Source organism: Euphorbia lathyris, chromosome 4 (assembly GCF_963576675.1).
Source record: "Euphorbia lathyris chromosome 4, ddEupLath1.1, whole genome shotgun sequence".
In the NCBI taxonomy this organism is placed as follows: domain Eukaryota; kingdom Viridiplantae; phylum Streptophyta; class Magnoliopsida; order Malpighiales; family Euphorbiaceae; genus Euphorbia; species Euphorbia lathyris.
In genome coordinates this window covers 67,455,356-67,478,154 of record NC_088913.1, presented here as the reverse complement: position 1 = coordinate 67,478,154, position 22,799 = coordinate 67,455,356, and the positions used below count along the sequence as shown (strand labels likewise).

General features: G+C 33.7%; 1 protein-coding gene and 1 non-coding gene across 4 annotated transcripts; one reads left to right on the top strand and one right to left on the bottom strand.

The window, feature by feature from the left end:
* The first annotated feature begins 13,448 nt into the window (after nt 1–13,448).
* LOC136225938 (elongator complex protein 1) lies at nt 13,449–19,595 on the top strand. 3 transcript variants are annotated; one of them, XM_066014113.1, is made up of 6 exons: nt 13,449–13,766; nt 13,936–14,272; nt 14,857–17,914; nt 18,656–18,754; nt 18,834–19,152; nt 19,418–19,595. In XM_066014113.1, the coding sequence occupies exons 1-5, from the start codon at nt 13,608–13,610 to the stop codon at nt 19,147–19,149; spliced, it is 3,969 nt and encodes a 1,322-aa protein (XP_065870185.1). In that variant the 5' UTR covers nt 13,449–13,607; the 3' UTR covers nt 19,150–19,152; nt 19,418–19,595. The 3 variants fall into 3 exon arrangements, with proteins under 3 accessions (XP_065870185.1, XP_065870184.1, XP_065870186.1); XM_066014112.1 differs by having other exon boundaries at nt 18,834–19,595; XM_066014114.1 differs by lacking the exon at nt 13,449–13,766 and having other exon boundaries at nt 14,129–14,268; nt 18,834–19,595.
* A 400-nt stretch (nt 19,596–19,995) lies between these two features.
* On the bottom strand, nt 19,996–20,067 carry TRNAC-GCA (transfer RNA cysteine (anticodon GCA)). The gene has a single exon. It is a non-coding gene; the product is annotated as a tRNA-Cys (tRNA).
* Nucleotides 20,068–22,799: the final 2,732 nt, after the last annotated feature.

The window sequence follows — 22,799 nt, the reverse complement described above, 5'->3', positions numbered from 1 at the left end:
TCATCAATGAAAGGAATATCAAAAAAAGGCTGCAACTCTTTACGTATAAAAGTGGTAAAATAATTGAGGATGACCAGTTACATCAGTCATCTCCCATTCTCCATTATTGAATATACTAGTAATAACTTAAACAAGTAATATAGTAATAATAATTTAACTAGAAGATATGATTACACGATATCCATAATGAATCTATATTCAATAATTCAGACAGATGCATCATATAAAGACAGAAAATAATTAAAAGACGTCTTCCAGTATTCTTTCGTTTCAAATTTTTAACTTATCATGCATTTATTATATTGTCACATTAATGGCATAAAATCGACCTTGCATTTATTATTGTATGCAAGAAATTTGAAAAGAATTTTTAGTAGTAGTATAAATAAGCTTGAATCGATGGAAATCATTTAAAGTATAACATTGGCTATCAAAGTTTATCAATCATTTATCATTTCATCTTCAAATATAATTCATATTATATGGATAAGTCTGAAAAGCAGATTGGAAACATTATGGGAGAGAAGGATGATGTTACTGATACCGATGCCACAAAAGCATTGACTGATTTTTCAAACATGATTACAAGTTTTAATGATTCATTCATGGAAGGAGATGCAGATTCAATAATAGACTTCATGCAGGTGATTGCATCTGCCACAAAATTGATGTATGAGTCAGCGGCTAAATATATGAAATCCGAATTGGAAGAGATTGAGGAGTTGAAGGATGGAGTTGAGGAGGCGAAGGAGACGTTGAAGGCTTTTAACAAGATGAACAAAGTATTGGATAGGTTGGAATAGTCAACTACACATGTTATGTTTGCTTTGTTTAATATTGTTGTTTTGTGAGATACCGTAAACACAGTTTTTATTTTAATGCAAAATAATTTCTTATCTACTGAAGTTTATATTAATAATTGCATTTAAGAGTATATTTGATTTGAGTATATTTTATGGGACACTGCTAAATGGATAGAAAAAATGGGGATAGAATGGATAGAATGAGTTAAAATATCATAATTACCCTTCATAAAATAAAATTAGATTTTCGTTTATATATTTGTAGTCATTTAAGGTTTTATTGCCTTCTAAATATATTACATTAATTCAATTACAATTAAGGTTCCTTTTTTTATTATTATTACTAATATTATTATTTCAGAGTATCTTATATTAAAAAAGTTGCATACAACTTTGATAATATGGTTGTCCAAATTTAATCAAAATCAATAAACAAAGAAATTTGCTGAAAATGGGAATCGAACACATGACCATAAGATTCAAGGGGAACATGACAATATGGTTGTCATATTTAATCAATAATTATTATTTTTTTTACCTCATGTAACCTTAGCCTAAACTAATAATAATAGTAGTAAATTAGTTAGATTTTGTTATATTATTGGTTTGTTAATCAATTAGTTTAGTAGTAATTAATAGCTCTATTTTCGAATGCATTGACTTCACAAATACATTAAATGCAATTCGGAACTCATTCATATCAAACGTGCATATTTACGGACATAGGAAGACGTCTTCTCATATATTGATTCAACTATAATTAAGGTTTCAATAATGATAATAATAAAAAATACATACTTGTTCGAATTAAAATAATACTTGCCAAAATAAGGTGACTCGAACACATGATCATTTATTTCAAGGGGAATTTGTTTTACCAACTGGACAAGGGGCTATTACTACTAAGATTAACAATAAATTATTTGAGATTATTGTGTTGTACATAAAAATACCTAAAATGGGAACCTTGGTTATGAGGGGAATTGAAGTAGCATGTTCAACTGCTAACATGGAATCAAAGTGGTAGAAGACATCCAGAATACGTCGGCACCCCTTTCGACCAGATAAACAAAACCCAAATGAATAAATAATCAATAACCCGAAACAAAACCCAAATGAATAAATAATCAATCACCCAAATAAGAACATAAGCAAATTAAAAGAAAACATGTTTAAATGCTAACATGGAATCAAAGTGGAAGAAGACATCCAGAATACGTCGGCACCCCTTTCGACCAGATAAACAAGACCCAAATGAATAAATAATCAATAACCCGAAACAAAACCCAAATGAATAAATAATCAATCACCCAAATAAGAAAATAAGCAAATTAAAAGAAAAGAAAAGATGAAATCAACTGATGTCAAAGCCCCCTGATGAAATCAACCGATACATAAATGTTTGCTCAACTGATGTCAAAGCTCCCTGGGGTACAATTATACAAATGAGTAACTATTGCAGCCCAGGAAGTTTAGACATTAGTTCTTCAAACATTTTTTCTTCTCTTGAAGGTATATATGTCTCGCCTAATTTGTGGATTCTCCACAAGTAGTTTAATAGTTTTTTTTTTTAGAATACATAACACAGAAAAGAGTTTCATTTCAGTTATTTATATGTAAATGTCAATGCAGTTGGAGACTCTTCAGTTTCCCATCATCAATGAAAGGAATATCAAAAAAAGGCTGCAACTCTTTACGTATAAAAGTGGTAAAATAATTGAGGATGACCAGTTACATCAGTCATCTCCCATTCTCCATTATTGAATATACTAGTAATAACTTAAACAAGTAATATAGTAATAATAATTTAACTAGAAGATATGATTACACGATATCCATAATGAATCTATATTCAATAATTCAGACAGATGCATCATATAAAGACAGAAAATAATTAAAAGACGTCTTCCAGTATTCTTTCGTTTCAAATTTTTAACTTATCATGCATTTATTATATTGTCACATTAATGGCATAAAATCGACCTTGCATTTATTATTGTATGCAAGAAATTTGAAAAGAATTTTTAGTAGTAGTATAAATAAGCTTGAATCGATGGAAATCATTTAAAGTATAACATTGGCTATCAAAGTTTATCAATCATTTATCATTTCATCTTCAAATATAATTCATATTATATGGATAAGTCTGAAAAGCAGATTGGAAACATTATGGGAGAGAAGGATGATGTTACTGATACCGATGCCACAAAAGCATTGACTGATTTTTCAAACATGATTACAAGTTTTAATGATTCATTCATGGAAGGAGATGCAGATTCAATAATAGACTTCATGCAGGTGATTGCATCTGCCACAAAATTGATGTATGAGTCAGCGGCTAAATATATGAAATCCGAATTGGAAGAGATTGAGGAGTTGAAGGATGGAGTTGAGGAGGCGAAGGAGACGTTGAAGGCTTTTAACAAGATGAACAAAGTATTGGATAGGTTGGAATAGTCAACTACACATGTTATGTTTGCTTTGTTTAATATTGTTGTTTTGTGAGATACCGTAAACACAGTTTTTATTTTAATGCAAAATAATTTCTTATCTACTGAAGTTTATATTAATAATTGCATTTAAGAGTATATTTGATTTGAGTATATTTTATGGGACACTGCTAAATGGATAGAAAAAATGGGGATAGAATGGATAGAATGAGTTAAAATATCATAATTACCCTTCATAAAATAAAATTAGATTTTCGTTTATATATTTGTAGTCATGGGAACTCACAAACTAAAATAGTATTTAATGTACTAGTAGTATTGAATCATTAATAGAATATAAAAATAAACAAAATAAAAATATTTTAAAAGGGCATTTTGGTAGGATTTTTTTTTCTATCCGGATAAATTCTATCCGGATAGCTTTTCTCTATTTTATGTGTAGTGAGGCAATAAAATTTGTAAATACTTAAAATATCCGTTTTTTCATATTACATCTAAAAACTTATAATTTTAAAGTACGATTTGCATAGGGATAATGAAAATGTGTTGGTGCTTAAATTGTTAAATTAATTGTGTAGTGAAACAAGTATAATTTGGAAATACCTAAAACATCTGTTACTTCATATTACATCTAAAAACTTGTAATTTTGAAGTACATTATAATCTCGTGATATAGTCGGTTTAACATGAAAAGTTTAATTATATTTAATTAAGATTTGTAATAATTAATATTTAATAAAGGATATCGTAGGTGTAATTTTATGAACTAATTTTTTTCCGTAGCTCAATTTTTTTTTGGGTTGTCAAAATATTATTCTACTCAAATATAATTTGGAAATACCTAAAACATCTGTTTCTTCATATTACAATTCGTTATATAATCGGTTTAACATGAAAAGTTTAATTATATTTGATTGATTTAACATAATATAAACCTTAATTTTGACATCAATAATTTACAGTTAATAAATATAAAAAAACATAATATTTCAATATTAGTGAGATTGTGATGATAGAGAAAACCATAGTACTATTATTGAAAATGAAAAAGAACTGTGTAAACATAAGTAAAACAACAACAAAAAAGATCCATAAAAAAACAACAAAATAAAGTAAAAGACAAAAACATCACAGTTTATCTATTCTTAAATCCACATTCACATTATGTGCAGCATTAATTTTTGCCTTCAGATCTTCCAGCTTCTTCACCAATTTCTCCTTCTCCTCCATTTTTGACTCAAAATAATCAGCCATTGAATCAGAGAGAAACACTAATGCAGATGAAACAACTTTCATGAATTTTAGGATTTCATCCTTGTCTCCACGCTTGAGTGCAACTTGTACTCCATTTAGAACACTTTCATAATAAACTCCCAATTGAGTATCATCACTACCCTCACTATCTTCGCACGTCTTTCTCTTTTTACCTGAGGACTCACCTGCCACGTTACCAAGATTCTCTCCTGACATATTTATCAGTGATTACAACACTTTGATAGTGCTATGTGAAATGGTATGCATGGTAAGAGACTATTTATATAGATTAACACACCTTTTCAAATGCACACTACATGTAACTGAAAACTGCTTTTATTTCACGAATACATTGAATCCAATACGATCTGTATTCAGTTACATTTACCATACCAACATAATGGCATTTAAAAAAGTATTAATACATTGAATACAAAACGGATACATCTAATGAAAAGACGTCTCTGTATTTAAGTGTGATTATGAATAGACTTTACAAATTAAGTACATTAATTCCGAAATTTTCTATATAAATAGGAGTATGTAAGGCTCTCGAAATGTTATACTCGCTCTTAAAATATGGACTTGGTAATATTGGACGATTCAGCAGAGCCTTCCAAAGAGCCTTCCAAAAATGAAGACAATTTCCATCCATGCCTATTTGAAGATGATCCTAATGAAGGAATTTCTCCACTCAAAAAAATAAAAGTAGAAAAGTCTAAAAAAGAATCAGTGGGGCCTTCGTCGCAAAAGAAGAAAAAGGGTCAGCAAAAGTTGGGTGTGAAGGAAGGGAATACATCCAGGAAGCTTATTATTGGGAAGACTGATGACGGTGTTAATCCGTTGGGTGCTACTCCATTTCCGATAAATCAAATTGAAGATGCTGTTCAAAAGTGTGTCAAGAAACATATGCGTCAACATACAGCTGAATTCTTAACATGCATCAAGTCCATCGTCGTATCCTTAGATATTTTGCATGATTCAATGCGTCTTTGTTTGGAGTCGGATTATCAGGAGATGGAAACTAATGATGAGAAGCTGGATAAAGGGAAAGACAAGAAGATGTAGATCCACAAAAGCATTTGATTGTGAAAAATGCTTTAATAAGTTTCATATTCTTAATTATGTGTGTCTTGACTTAATGTAAGACATTAAATTTCAATAATATATATGAAACATTGATTTTCAATATTTTATTTCTTAGTTTCATTATTGGATGATAACTTAGTTTTCAAGTAATACCTAGGTTACATATATTTCAATTTGTATTATAATGATAACAATTGCTAATTTTTACAAAAAATTAACCATTCATATAATACCAAATATTAATTCATAAAAAAAAATACATTTAATATTAAGGTGCCTTCTATGGTTACTTTGTTTTTGACAAAGTACCATTACTTGGTGTGTTTTCACCATTGGATGATGGATTAGAAAATTAATCCAATAGTGAAAACACACAAAGCAAGAGTTACCTTGTTAAAAACAAAGTAACAATAGACTTTACCTTAATTATCAAACTATAATTTGCAAGTAATACCTGAGTTGAATGAATTATAAATTAATGCATTAAAATAAACTGTATATAAACAAGACGTTTAATTAATTAACAAAATAATTTGAATATAAATACCCAATTCGAACGATTAAAAGTGATAATTTTCAAAAAGTAGCTAATTTGGATGCATTATAAATAAGTACAAATAAGAAGACGTCTTCTAATTGTTATTTCTTTTTAAAAATGCATTTAAAATAATTTTTAAAACCAATTAAAAAAATACCACTGGCCGGTTTCGAACACAGGACCAAATGATTTTTACGGTAGTTGCTAACCAATTGATCTACGAACATTTACTGATGCGATTGCTAATTAATATGTTTTAACGTGTTTATATAATAATCTGCGAAAAAATACAAAAAGGAGCGCGACGTTGGGGTCGAAAACGGGTCGGCTTGTTTAGATCACCAAACTTACCGCTACAGTAGACCGTCTTAGTGATACTTCTCTCGAATTAAATTGTAACACGTGTTATATGGGGTTTGTTTAATCCTGGAGAAATAGGAACGCCATTGTTTCCGATCAAAATCCTCGACAAATTCCCAATACCGAAACCTAACTTCATCACCGGCGGCATCGATTTTTCCTTACCACTACACAGATTTTCTTATCATCCTTCATTTCTAAATCTTCAAATTTCAAGCTCCAATGGCTAAGACAAGACAGAGTACAGCTGGTTCACGAAGCAAGGGGAAGCAGACATTGCAACCTAAGAGGAAGAACAAGGCTGTAAAAAGGCATAGAACTTGCAATGCCGGAACATCTAGTACCAGAGATAGAGTGGCGAAGCTGGATAGTATGCATGTGCTCAAAGGTATGCCCGTTGATATTGAATTCCTGAAAAAAAATCGATTTTGATGTTTCTCCTTACATTGAGCATTTAAAATTGAGGAAATTGTTGACTCTTAAAGTCAACACATACGATGAATTGGTTAAGGAATTCTATAGAAACCTTCATAGGAATAACAGGGGAACAGAGATATCTTCTAGTGTAAAAAACGTTAAGATCAAAATAGACACTGCTTTGTTAAATGAACTTTTTGATATGCCTTCGGTTGAGGATGGGTTTTGCATTAAAAACCCAGCTGATAAAAAAATAGAATGGGAGGGGTATAATGATACCCATTTCATAAAGGAAGTCCTACACGAGTCTGGTTTACCCCTTGCCACGACAAACATGATGGCTCATGCCCGATTTTTACATCAAGTGGTGATAAAGACACTACTACCTAAGTATGGTAGCAGGGAAAAATGCTCATTAGCCGAAAGGATTATTTTGTGGCATCTGTTAAAGGGGAAACAGATGAATTTTGCTCAACAGATTATCTATCACATACTGAACAGGTTCAGAGCGGTTAAGAAAGACCGTCAAAGGAAAATCCATATACCTTATGGTAATCTTTTAACGGTAGTCTTTGAACATTACAATGTTCTTGTGACTGTGAGGGATAACCGGTCAGTCAATACAAATCTCATGGATGCTCTATACTTGTTAAGTATGGCAACTATGACGAGTAATAGAGGTTGGATCCTTTCCAAATTTGTCAGAGCTGAAGATGAAATTGTGTTTGATAAAAAACATATTTAAGGAACGTGGGGAATGACGGAGAGGATGTTGAGGTTGAGCTGGAAGGTGATGGGCCTGTGGATGATGACATAGAAAGTCTGGATGTTGGGATGGATTGTTTTGATTTTGAAGATGAAGATGTTGGGATGGGTGGTGTGGAGATGGAGGGTTCAGAGGATACGTTAGAGGCTGATGAGCCAAGACCCGAAGAGTCTGACGAAGAAGAGGAGGATGAGTATGAGATTGTATTCCGGACGGTGGAGCAGCCAGAAAAGGAGAAAACAATGGAGGAAAAAGTTGATGATGACAGCAATGTTCTGATGCTGTTAACTTATCCTGAAGCTGAATTACCGACACCCTCTTGTACAATGAAGAAGCTTCTGATTTTAGACTTGAATGGGGTACTTATATGCTCGCGAACCGGTCGCCATCGCCCACATATCACTCCATTCATGAAATTCTGTTTTGATAATTTTACGGTTGCAATTTGGTCATCAAAGATGAGGTATTTTTCACATTCTTATAAGGTTCATTGAATTCTAAACATTTGATCCTCTTTTTACATTCTTCTTAAGTTCATTGAATACTTTATAATTATAGTGTCTTCTTATGTGTTTTCCAGGAAAAACATTGACAAGATTCTTCCAAAAATTAGAATGTCATTGGCTGATGAAGTTCAAATGTTGTTTGTTTGGGTTAGACAATATTAATTGTTTCCAACTTTTAGGATTCTTTTCCGTTCCAACATCAACTATTGAAATATTCATGTTTCCTATATAATAGTTTACTACACTGTTTGATTTTCAGGGTCAAGAGCATTGTGTTGTAACAAATGTCACATTTGGCCCCCGTGATAAAAAAATGTATAATGTTTAAAGATTTGAAGCATGTTTGGGATAGCTATCCACAATTCAATGCTTCAAATACTGTGTTGATAGATTATTCACCATACAAGTCACTACTGAATTCTGTAAGTGTACCATCTTTATTACAATTACCCTGTATTATGATGCATTATAATTTCATTTGTTGGATTCTGTAGCCAAACAATTTCATCTACCCCACAACATTTGATTCAAAAAACAGATTGGACAATTATCTAGGTAAAGCTTTCTGTCAATATCTATGTACTTTATTTACCAAAATGTTCATCTAACTAAAATAATGCAATTTGCAGAGCCAAATGGAGGTTTTGTAACCTATTTGGAAAGACTATCACGCGCACAACACGTTGCAGAATTCATCCAGAGGGAACGAATCGGTCAAGATCCCATTCGAGAGGATGATGGGCGAATGGCTAAACTGCAACAAGCTATAGATTATGCTATGGCATATGGAAGATGGCAAAAAATACTTTGTCAAATGTAAATATATATTTTGACAAACAGTAACTAGATATTTTTGGCATACTATGTGAAAACAATTGTTTTGGCGATCAATCTGTGTTACAAATTTATGTTTGTTTAATTATCATTTGGTTGTGTCAATTTCCACAGGCTGTGTTAAACACAAATTTATAACAGTTTGTATATATGAATTATTCCATAGAAGACATCTTCTTTTTAGTATTTAACACATAAGAAGACATCTTCGTTTGACAATATATTCTATACGCTAAAAGGTAACACCAAATTATAATACATCATTTTTTTTTGTTTTACATTGTTTACTTATCACAAATATTTACTCATATCCAAATGACACAGATGACTAGAATTTCGGCTATGCTTCATATTTGATTGATAATAAAACAACCTCTTATGTATATTCTCTAATATGATATCGAAACAACATTTTTTTACATTGCATTTTCAATCCATTTATTTATCAATGAGGATTGAAATAGAGTGGTAAACGATTAATCTAAAACTAAGATTAGTTCTGGTCGAATAGAGGCTGCCTGAGATTAATTCCGATCACTTTGAGACTGCTTGAGATTAATTCCGATCATTTTGACACTACCTGAGATTGATTCCGGTCGAAAAAAGTCTGCCTAAGGTTGATTTAGCATCGTCAATGGCTGCCATGAGAGAGAAATCGTATTCCTTTGGTTGCACAATTCAACGTTATGCATTAATTTGGAAAGAGAAAAAGAAGATGATATTAATTGATGAGAGAGAATTCGGTTTTTAAAATGCACAAGGTTTTAAATTACAACCTACATGTCAGCAGGTAAAACCTTTTTAATATTAAATGCCAACTTAAATTATGGACCATTAGATCTTGATCCAATGGATATTAATTGCTCACCACACATGGAGATAATTTAGTGCTCACCATTAAAACCAACCCCATATATATATATAAACCATTTTCTTTTTAGAGAATATTTGGTTTAAAATTTGAAATTAGAATGCTAAAAAATCAGAATGACTATTTATTTATTTATTTATTTTGTTTGGTTTAATTTAAAAATGGAATCAAAATCTAATTATTTGTTAAAGATATTTGTCCTTGTTAATCGCCCTAACGTTGGACTTACAAATCTCAAAATATTTACCTGTTTTGGACGATAGTTTATCCCCATTAATCACCTTAATGTAAGATTTATGATCCCAAATCCCTAAGGAAGACATATTGGCACCTTACCAGTTCATATCTAGTATGGTGCCTTTGACTACTGTTTTACTTAATAGGATATTGTTAGCGATATTTTTTATAATATATTAAAGGCAAAAAGTACTATTAGGCTCCTGATCTTTTATTTTTTTGGTTCATTAAACCATTTATTTTTTATTTAAATACATTAAACCCCTGATCATTTATTTTTGGTCTCATTAAGCCATTGATGACCAAAAAAATTAATTTTGAACATAAAATTCGGTTAATAGGCTGTTATTCATTGTATCTGCATTCGAAATTTGTATTTTTTCACTGTTTAAAAGCAGTTTGTATGTGTAGCGTAGCTATAGGAAAATTACAAAAACCTTAATTCAAACTACTAGTTTAGGATAAATTATTTGATTGATTTATAGTATAATTGAAATTAGATTATAAATAAATAAATTAAATTAATTATAGTCTTAAAAGGAAATATAAATTCTAACGTGATTAAAATTCTAATTATTAATTATATGTATATAATAGAATTAGGTATAAATAATTAATCTATTTCCTATTTAATTAATTCACCTAATGTGATAGGAGTGTAAATTAAAAGAATAAACCCCCTATAAGTACTACATAGGGAATTCGGCCAACATACAACAATTAGGGCCACTCTCTCTATAATTTCCAACACAATTACTTCTCTCGTTTTGTCAATTTGTTTCTTACTTCATGTGGATACGTTAGAGACATTTTATTCGTGATCGCTAAACATGTTGATCTAGTACGTTGGAAAGATTGAGTTGAACTGGTTCGTGAAAATATTAGAAGATTTTTGAGGACACATTGTTTGGAACGATAGATAGATCTTTAATAAGTTATTTACACTTAACCTATTTATGATATGGAATAACAGTTAACGGGATCATATGAGATATGGAAATAAAAAAGGTTTTTGTTTTCCGCTGCGTCTATGCATGTTCTATTTCCTAACAGTGGTATTATAGCAAGCGTTAAATCCATTATTTTATATATGAAATATTAACATTATTGTTAAAAACGTTTTATGTATGGGTTAATTAACAAATTTGATTTCTAATGTAGTATGTTTAAGAGAAGGTTGGGTGTGTATTAGATACACCGCTACCCAATGTCCTTATTGATGATGCTCTAGTCGAGGAGATTGGGGTTTACTAGAAACATCAATCAAATGACAAACACGCAAGATACATCAATGACCATGAGATTCAAACACAACATGAGAACATGGATGCTTATTCCATGGTTCTGCAATTGAAATAGCTATTTGAGAAACAAGCTCATTGGGAACGATGTGAGACATCGAAATTACTGCTTCACTCCAAGATGCATGAAAGATCCTCTATTTTGGCGCATTGCATCAAGATGATGGGCTATGTAACTAAACTTTCTAATATTGGTTTTGTGATGGATCATGAATTAAGTGTCGACTTAATTCTTCAGTCCCTCCCAGAAAGTTATTCGCAATTCATCATGAATTATTAGATGAATAACTTAGAGAACTATTTGGAAGAGCTCTTGAATATGCTCAAATCTATTGAGCCCAATATGAAGAAAGAGGGGGTTATATCTGCAGTTGTTATTGAGGGATCTACCAAGAGAAAAGGTAAGTTTCCCGATTCTAATAACCCTAAGAAAAACAAGGGCAATAAGCTAAATCAGGCTAAGGGAAAACAAGTCAAGAAAATCAAGAAGCCCAAAGGGGATTGCCACCATTGTGGTAAATAAGGGCATTATAGGAGGAACCATAAGGAGTACCTAAACTTTCTCAAGAAGAAGGGTCATGCTGGTGTTTCTAAATCTGGTACATCCTATTGAAATTATTTGAATTCAAAAGTTTGATTCTTGGGTATTGGATTCCGAATGTGGTTCCCATATTTGTACGAATATGCAAGAACTAAAGGAGACTAATAACTTGAATAAAAGAGAGATAAATCCGTGAGTTGGAAATGGAGCAAAGGTTGATGCTCTCGCGATTGGAGATTATCTCTTAATATTACCATCTGGACTAGTATTAGAATTAATGAATTGTTTGTGTGCTCTTGATATGTCTCGAAACATTATTTCTATTTGTTATCTTGTGGATGATGATTTTAATATTTCAATAAAGAATAAAAGTTGTGTTTTCCATAAAAATGGAATTTATTATTTTTTGGGAATTTCATTGAATGACATTTATGTTTTAGATGATAATATTTCCGTTTATACAGTTGATACCAAAAGATAAAGAATATATAATTCAACTTACTTGTGGCATTGTTGCCTAGGCCATATAAGTGAGAAATTCATGTTTAACTTTCATCATGATGAGCTTATAGACTCAATTGATTTTGAATCAATGGGCACATGTGAATCTTACTTAAAAGGCAAGATGACAAAGACACCCTTTAGCAGTAAAGGAGAACATGTATCTGACACTCTAGAACTAATACATTCAGATCTATGTGGTCTTATGTCAACACAAGCAAGAAGAGGCTTTAGTTACTTCCTTAGCTTTATAGATGATCATACTAGATATGAATTCATCTACTTGATGAAGCATAAATCAGAAGCTTTTGTGAACTTCAAATACTTTAAGAATGAAGTAGAAAAACAAATAGGAAAGCATATTAAAATAATTTGATCAGATTGAGGTGGATAATATATTCCTGATGATTTTCTAAATGATTTAAATGGACATGTAATTCACTCACAATGAACTCCTCCATATACACTACATCACAACAGTGTGCCTGTTTGAGGAAGTTAAACTGTCACATGTCTATTGGCAAAGAACCTGTGTTGCTCATGAGCTTGCTCGACGTACTCGTCTCCTTAATGAGCCTTTAATTCTTATCGAAAATGTGCCTATAGATGTCGATGCTCTTTGTCTGGAAGACCAATGTAATTTATCCTCTCTTTAATGCAAATGCAATTTTCTCTCAAAAAAAAAAAAAAAAACTTTTATATAAGAGTATTATTTGAAAACCAATTAAACAAAAATATACAAAAATTAAATATTATGAGTTTTTGGTTATTCGGCCGGTAACCGAACCGAACCATAAAAATTCGGTTACCAATTTTATAATGTTCGGTTATGAAAATAACACAAACTTTGGTTCGGTTAACCGAAAGTTTGGTTCGGTTAGTAACCGAACCGAACCAATGTTCACCCCTTTCAACAATCCGCGCAAAATAACATGAAGCCAGTGTATTTTATAACATGCGCTTTCATCACCTTTCACTTTGTTAACGATCGCCTTCAACTGTTCAAGACACTCCCTACTCCCCCTTCCTATAGAAGCCTTCAAAACCTCCTAAAAACCCTAAGCTAACTTTAACATATCCTGCAAATCCATTCCTCCCAGCTTTTGAAGTATTTTCTTTAGATTTTAGAGGATTCGAAAATGAAAAACCTGAAGCTATACTCAGAATCAACTCTCAATCTAGAGTTACAATCAAAGCAAGAAGTTCTTCTCTTCTCTGCTCTCGATATCGAGCGTAATCGCTTGTTCTTTGCCTCTTCTGCTAATTTCATCTACTCTACTCAGCTCTCATCTTTCCATGTATGCCCTTTTCGACCACTTGATGTTTATATGTTTATTTATTTTTTCACTTTTAATGAAATTCGGAGTTTGTAGAGAAAATTTTAGTTTTTTAGTGAAATATTGTGTGGGTTTAAATTTGTTGCTGTAATGAAATTTGTTTTCCTAACACTGAATTACGGTTTCCCAGAATGGTAATGCGTGGAGAAAACGATCATTGCCTGCAGAAGTTCATCCTATTGATTTGGAAGATGGGGATTTCATTACTTCATTTGATTATCTTATGGAGAAGGAAGCACTTATAGTGGGGACTTGCAGTGGAGTTTTGTTGCTTTATAATGTGGATGACAATTCTGTGGAGATTGTTGGTCAAGTGGAGGGCGGTGTTAAGTCCATTGCTCCTAGTCCGGACGGTGACTTGCTTGGAATTGTTACTGGATTAGGGCAGATGCTGATGATGACTCGTGATTGGGATTTGTTGTATGAAAATGCGATGGAGGATGATCAGCCTGATGGTGTTGACGTAAGTAAGGGCCTTCTCCATTATTCTTCTTGGTAGTGTTCCTATAGAGGATTTCAAATTTGTTTTTTTATTTTCTTTATCTTCTGAAGATTTGTTAGTGAATGAAAACTTCAAGCACAGTTTCAAGTGATATTGATGACTTATTATTATTTTGTTTGTCCTCTTTAACAGTCAAAAACTTTTATAGATTAGATTAAGAGAACCAACAGAAATCCTTATGCTTCAATTTTTTCTGCATAAATGTACTTATAGTTTTTCCAATTCGTTTGTCTTTATTCTTTGAATACGTCTTCTTATTTTGGGGGTTTGTATGCCCTTCGATATTCTGCTCCTGTGATGAGTAAATGGAAGTATTTTTCATTCTTTTTATTCTTGACCTGCATTGCCTTCCTGATATATGGACTTAATGTTGGGTTCATCTGGGGTAATATTATTCTTATTATCATCTCTATGGTACTTTTGTGGCATTGCTTGGTGTGCTTTTGTGCCCCATTATCATTAATTTTATTTTCTCGTCAAGTGCTTTCTCTTTCACATAAGATACAAATGGGTGTTTTGTAGATTTTACCTGCTGGGTTTTGGTTACAGGTGGACCTACATATCCTTCCACAAGTATGTCAAAGAGTATTGTATCATGGCGAGGTGATGGTAAATACTTTGTGACACTGACTGGGGTGTGCGAATCTTCTTCCTTGCATAAGAGACTTAAGGTTTGGGAACGAGATTCAGGTACTTTACATGCTTCTTCAGATTTAAAGGCTTTCATGGGAGTGGCTATGGATTGGATGCCAAGTGGAGCAAAAATTGCTGCTGTACATGACAGAAGAACAGAGAATGAATGCCCAAAAATAGTTTTTTATGAGAGAAATGGACTGTATAGAAGCTCTTTTAGCATCAATGAATCTGTGGACGCAACAGTAGAGTTGCTTAAGTGGAACTGTACTTCAGATGTCCTTGCATCTATCGTCAGATGTGATAAATATGATGCTCTCAAGGTATGGTTTTTCAGCAACAACCATTGGTACTTAAAACATGAAATTAGATATCCAAGACAGGATGGAGTGCGTTTTATGTGGGATCCAGTAAAGCCATTGGAATTGATCTGTTGGACTCTTGAGGGCCAGACTACAGTTTACAACTTCATTTGGATTACTTCTGTCACAGATAATTCAACTGCATTTGTCATTGATGGCTCCAAGATACTTGTGACTCCTCTTTCTTTGTCCTTAATTCCCCCTCCTCTGTATTTATTCAACCTGAAATTTCCAAGTGCTGTGCGAGACATGGCCTTTTATTCCAAGAATTCTAAAAATCTACTTGCTGCATTTCTGTCTGATGGTTGTCTCTGTGTTTTAGATCTTCCTGATTCCAATACATGGGAGGAATTTGAAGGCAAAGAAATTAGTGTTGAAGCTTGCATTTCTGAGACTGGAATTGGAACCCTTGCACATCTTACATGGTTGGATCCACATGTACTTCTTGCTGTTTCTCACTGTGGTTTCACTCATAGTAATTGCATCTCCCAGACCTCCCTGGGTGAGAATGGACTTAATGGGTTCTATTTACGGGAAATTGAGATTAGTTGCTCAGAAGATCATGTTCCAGGTTTGGTAACAAGCTCAGGTTGGAATGCAAAGGTTTCCCGTAATAATTATTTAGAAGAACAGGTAATTGCAATTGCTCCCAATCCTGTGAAGAAGTGTTCTACTCTTGTTCAATTTAATGGTGGAAAAATCTCTGAATATTCATCAAAATTAGGCTTTGGCATAACTGGAGGAGCTATGGAGAATGATTGTATGGATTTTTCATCATCGTGCCCATGGATGTGTGTAGTTAATTGTGACTTGCTAAAGCCTTTATTCTTTGGACTCGATGACTTAGGTAGGCTCCATTACGGTGGAAAAATACTATGCAGCAACTGTAGTAGTTTCTCATTCTACTCAAATTTATCTGACCAAGTCATCACCCACTTGATTCTTGCAACCAAACAAGATTTCCTGGTTATTGTTGATATTAATGATATACTGCATGGAGAAATAGAGTCAAAATACGAGAATTTCATTCACACTGTTAAAAAGAGAAGAGAAGAAAATCTGAACTTCATAAACATATGGGAAAGAGGGGCGAAAATTATTGGTGTCCTGCATGGTGATGGTGATGCTGTCATAGTACAAACAACTCGTGGAAATCTAGAATGCATTTACCCTAGAAAATTGGTACTGGCTTCAATTGTCAATGCTTTGTTCCAGCGACGCTTTAGAGATGCACTGCTTATGGTTAGGCGGCATAGAATAGATTTCAATATCATTGTTGACCATTGTGGTTGGAAAGAATTTCTGCTGTCAGCCTCAGAATTTGTCAAACAGGTTAACAATTTAAGCTACATAACTGAATTTGTATGTGGCATAAAGAACGAAAACATCATGGAGAAGCTATACAGGAATTACATCTCTCTCCCTAGCCAAAGAGGGGATGGAGTTGTTCAAAGCGAAGATTTCAAGGGTTTTGATGCCCAGGAGAAGGTCTCTTCTGTTCTTCTGGCCATAAGGAAGGCTCTTGAAGAACATGTTCCTGAAAGTCCTCAAAGGGAGGTCTGCATTTTGACTACTCTAGCCCGTAGTAATCCACCTGCTCTTGAAGAGGCTTTAGAAAGAATAAAAGTTATTCGTGAACTGGAATTATCAGGTTCTAATGATCCTAGGAGAATGTTGTTTCCTTCTGCTGAAGAAGCTTTGAAGCATCTATTGTGGTTATCTGATTCTGAGGCAGTATTTGAAGCTGCTTTGGGGCTTTATGATCTGCATCTTGCAGCTATTGTGGCACTAAACTCTCAACGAGACCCGAAGGAATTTCTTCCTTATCTACAAGAACTAGAAAGTATGCCTAGTCTAATAATGCGCTATAATATTGACTTGAAGCTGCACAGGTTCGAGAAAGCTCTGAAACATATCATTTCAGCAGGTGATAGTTATTTCTCGGACTGTATGAACCTCTTGAAGGAAAATCCTCAACTTTTTTCACTGGGACATCAACTTATCACTGATTCTTCCAAGAGAATGAAGGTCCTTGAGGCCTGGGGGGATCATCTTGTTGATAAAAAATGCTACGAGGATGCTGCTGCAACTTACCTTTGCTGTTTTAGCTTGGAAAATGCCTTGAAGGCATACCGTGATTGCGGTAATTGGCGTGGGGTGCTTACAGTTTCTGGGCTGCTTAAACTGGGGAAAGATGCTGTATTACAACTTGCTCATGAACTCTGTGAAGAACTCCAGGCATTAGGTAAACCTGGAGAAGCTGCAAAAATTGCTCTCGAGTACTGTGGTGATGTTAATGGTGGGATATGTTTGTTAATTAGCGCAAGGGACTGGGAGGAAGCTTTAAGGATTGCATTTATGCACATGCGGGAGGATTTGATCTCAGATGTGAAGAATGCATCTTTAGAAGGGGCAAACACTTTAATTGGTGAATACCAGGAAGCTTTGGAGAAAGTAGGGAAGTACCTGACTCGCTATTTAGCTGTCCGCCAGAGAAGGTTACTGCTTGCAGCAAAACTTCAGTCTGAGGATCGGTCAATCAATGACCTAGACGATGATACAGTTTCAGAAGCTAGCAGTAACTTTAGTGGAATGAGTGCCTATACGACTGGGTATTTCTCTTGCTTTAGTTATTCAAATTTGTGTTTCAAAGACTTCACTATTGTTCATAATGCAAAGACGCACATGCCCTTTTCTGTTCTTATGCCAACTGATATCCTGAGATCATTATTTCCAATTTATTTTCTCACTAGGAATTTATATCTTAATTTGTCGAATTGTTGGGAGAGCATTTTCTCTTGTTATGCATTATGTGATATGAGGGCGAGCCTTGGCGCAATGGTAAACGTTGTTGTCGTGTGATCAAGAGGTCATGGGTTCTAGTCTTAGGAGCAGCCTCTTGCCAAAAAAAATTGGCAGGGGAAGGCTTGCCCCCAGTACACTCTTATGGTGGGACCTCTCCCCGGACCCTCGCTTATCGGGGACGTGTAGTGCACCGGGCCACCCTTTATGCATTATGTGATATGCTATGATTTGATTGGTTAGTTGGTTCTTTAACTTACCTAGTTATTTCTGCTGTTTTTTTCTTCCACCAATTTTATGCCACAGGGAACCTATTTTGTGTTACTCCTTTTTTTTCATAGCTTTAATATCTTCCTGTGTAGAGCCTTCTGTTCTTTTCTCGTTCTTTTTTATTGTTTTCTGAAATCATTTAAAGGATAATTTGTAGTTATGTAGCACCATTTTATTTTAAACCTTGGACCCTAAATCACTAATAATATGGCACAGCAAGTGCAAATATTTTCATGATAACAATCTAGGTCCCTTCAAGTTGTTTTTCTTGCCATGAACAGGACAAGAAAGGGTTCTGCTGCTTCTGTGAGCTCAACTGCTACCAGCAAGGCAAGAGAGAAGCGACGTCAGAGGAATACAGGAAAAATTCGTCCAGGAAGGTATTTTAAATAATTTCCCTTTTCTCCTGTTTCTCTGTTGTCAACCGTTCTTATAAATATTACTTTCTTGACGTTATAGTCCTGGTGAGGAGTTGGCTTTGGTGGAGCATTTGAAAGGCATGTCTCTAACAGATGGAGCAAAGCAGGAGCTAAGATCTTTATTGACTTCCCTTTTGATGCTTGGTGAAGAGGAAATTGCAAGAAAGCTACAACGCGTGGCAGAGAATTTTCAGCTGTCCCAGATAGCAGCAGTTAAGCTTGCTGAGGATACAATGTCTACCAATACCATAAACGAAGATGCACAGAATCTAGAGCATTACATACATAGAATGAAAACTGATTCACAACATTTAGAGGCTTTATCTTGGCGGCCAAAAGTGTTCTCTTCACCTTGACAGGTAAGTCTAGTAAAACACCAACCTAATAATATCTGCAAGTTTAGGATAGACATCATTCTCCAGTCCTTTTCGCTGCTTGTCGGTGAGGCATGCAGATATGCTCTACTTGATGGTCCCAAGTGCTTTACGGTTGCAGCATTGTTATATTCAGTAGGTACTATTAGAATGAGAAACGAATGGGAAATTTTACGTCTATGAAACTTATGTTGAACGTTTTCGGTTGTTGGATATGTTGTCCTCATAGTTTTGCTGCTTTGAAATACAGATGCTGCTATTAGCAATTGCGAAAGTTGTGTTGAAGGAGGAAGCTCAATTCTTTCCTATAAAATGCTTCAAATGTTTTTAGTTATTTACCTATTGTAAGCTTCTCAGCAAAAGTATAGGGGAATAACTTTTTTCTTTTTCTTTTTTTCAGAATGTAATATCATCATTATTTAAGCCTTTGTTGGTATCTTTCTGTGTAATTTTTCCTTAACAACTTCATTGGTAGATTCAGAAAAAGTTGATCCGGACAATTTTTTTTACCGAACATGGCTTTTGGTTTTGTTGATGTGCCAAACTATATTAGCATAAATGAAATTTACATTTTTTACCTCAAAATAGTAATTGTTTAAAAAGAAACCACTTGGGAGGGAAATTAACTGCATAAAAGGAATAAAAGAAATTAAAACAATCCAATGGAGTACCAAATGGTTCAATATATCTGTAGGACGTGTTTTGTTTCTATTGGAACAATAAAAGGAATAAAAGAAATAAAAAAAACCCAATTTAGAAGTAAATGGTTCAATATATCTGTAGGGCATAGATTTTCTTTTTATTGGGAAAAAAAAGTCAGCCAAAAAGAGAGCCCAACCGGGTTCGAACCAGTGACCTCTTGATCTGCAGTCAAATGCTCTACCACTGAGCTATGGACCCTTGTTGAACATTGCATTTATATTTCGACTTTAACTGACAGAAAAAAAGAAAACAAAAAATCATAAGTAGCTTATAATCCCCAAAATGTTGGTGAATATTTAGTTGGATTTTTTTTTTTTTGTGATATCATCAAAAGGAAAAATCATACAAGCTTTTTTGAGGAAAATATTTCTATATGATCGCATGCAAAAGCAGTTTTCTTCAAATTTATTATTATTGTATTTTTTTTTTTATTTCATGTTCTGGATTGGAATAGGAGTACACATGGAATGGAAGAGATTTTTCTGTCATATGTAAAAAACAATAAATTTATATGAAATTATTTATTTATTTTATTTCAATATCACAAAATCAATGAAATTAAAGCGATAATGGAAAAAAAAGCTCACCACTTTTCTCCCCCACTCAGATGGGACACAAACAACTCAGAAAGATTTTAGGGTACTTTTAAATATAGCCCTACTAAGAGGGGTAGATTTATCAGAGGTAATGAGTTTAAATACCATTAACCTCTTTTTATTTTGGAAAATTATATAGGGAAAATTACAAAACTGAGTCATATGGGAGGTCCATTTACATATTTAATCCATTTACTCATCCTACTATATATCTAGACTGATTTTGTGTGACTTTCTCATAATACCCCTAACCTTCCCACTTCCCACCACTCGCGAACGACCGCTCCCCTTATCTCCTTGGTTACGCAAAAAGTTGCTCCTGCATTAATGATTTGAAGACTTTTGATCTTCCTTTCTTCCTTTAAATTGTACGAAATCTGCACCATTTCGTCAAAATCACAATGAATTTCTCTTTTTTCTTTCTTCATCTCTTGATTCTGCAACTTCCTAACCCTAGAAAACGAATCCATGGTTTTTCATCTTCCTGTTCGTTGCTTGGTTTCTTTCTTCTTGTTACCATCAAAGAAATGGTTTTTCTACGATATTTGCTTCGTTCTTCCCATGTTATCATATTGTTATTGTCGCTTTTGGGGGTGAAAGGGGCGAAAAATGTAAGTATCTGTTGTTTTTTCTGCATTTTTTCATGAATTCACTTCGCAATCAATGGTTTCGCGAAGCTTTGCGAAGAGAAAGAGCCTGGAAAGTGACGATCTACTTCGTTAATCGATGATTTCGCAAAGATATGCGAAGAGAAAGAGTTTGAAACGTATGGATCTACCTCGCGAATTGATGATTTCGTGAAGTCTGCGAATAGATCCCCACGTTTCAGACCTCGCAGACTTCGCGAAAGCATCGATATGCGACGTAGATAGTCACGTTTCAGACCTCGCAGACTTCGCGAAACAATCGATTAACGAAGTAAAATCACCTCTTTCCCTGCACATTTACATTCGCATGCTTCGCTAATCTTCATTTCGCGAAGCCAAAATCGTCTTTTTCCCTACCTAACACGATTAATTTTTTCTGAAGGTGGTTGAATACGTAACATCTCTTTTTAGAAGGCGACGTACTGGGCTGCAGGGGAGATGATTTTCCTTCCTGTATAGGGATTAACTTCCCTCAAGATTGACACAATCTCTCCTAGTGAATGTGTCAATCTTGGGGTACACCATGGGACAGGTCCATCCCATGGTGCCAATCTTCAAAGTGAACCTAACTAATCCGGTACCAATTTTAAATCGGATGAGTAATCTTGGTGTGCACCGTGGGACACGTCCATCCCAAAAGGTCTGGAAGTCCAGACCTTTTGGGATGAGAAATGGAAGTCTAGACCTTTTGGGATGGATGTGTCTCATGGTGCACACCAAGATTACTCATCCGCTTCAAAATTGGTACCAGATTAGTTAGGTTCACTTTGAAGTGATTTGTTTGGAGTTTATTGTGGCAATCTTGTTGTAAATTTTGACAATGTTATGATTTGAATGTTGTTATTCTGGCAATCTTGTTGTAAAGTTTGATAATGTTATGATTTTAATGTTAGAATCCGTTGTTGTTTGCCATTTTTTGTTATATACCACTTCGCGAATTAGCTTCAAAACATATACAGCCTTCGCATATGCGAACTAAATTCATCAAGCAAAACAAACTTCAGCTTCGCAGGCTTCGCATATGCGAACTAAGTTCATTAAGTAAATCCAAACATTAGCTTCGCAGGCTTCGCATATGGTCGAATCTGCGAAGTCAGACGGGAGGGAGACAGACGCGCGTAAATATTGAGGGTATTATGGGAAAGTCACACAAAATCAGTCTAGATATGTAGTAGGATGAGTAAATGAGTTAAATATGTAAATGGACCTCCCATTTGACCTAGTTTTGTAATTTTCTCAATTATATATAAAAAAATATTTATAGTTTACTCAATTTACAAACAGATGTTTATAGTTTAAAAGTTTGCAAAAGACATATCTGTAATATGTTTTATTTATAAAATAAAGTATTTTAAATTATATAGTAAATTCTAATTACAATCAAAGATATGTTTACTTAAAAAAATATATTTTTACATATCGAAAAATACAGTCTTCCAAAATGCAGCTCTCTAAGTTGAAGCTTTAAATCATATAATGGATATTTTATGTTTTTTTTAGTAATTTGACAGTTTATGAACTAAATTGGTGTTTAAGTTTATTTTACACAGCACCAATTCGATTTAGAAACTTGTGTTTTATCAATATGTAAATGTAATTTAAAATAAAAATAAAATTACTCTTAATTCTCATTAGAACTTAAATGTATAATTTTGAATACTTTATTTTGTAAAAGAAAATCACACTA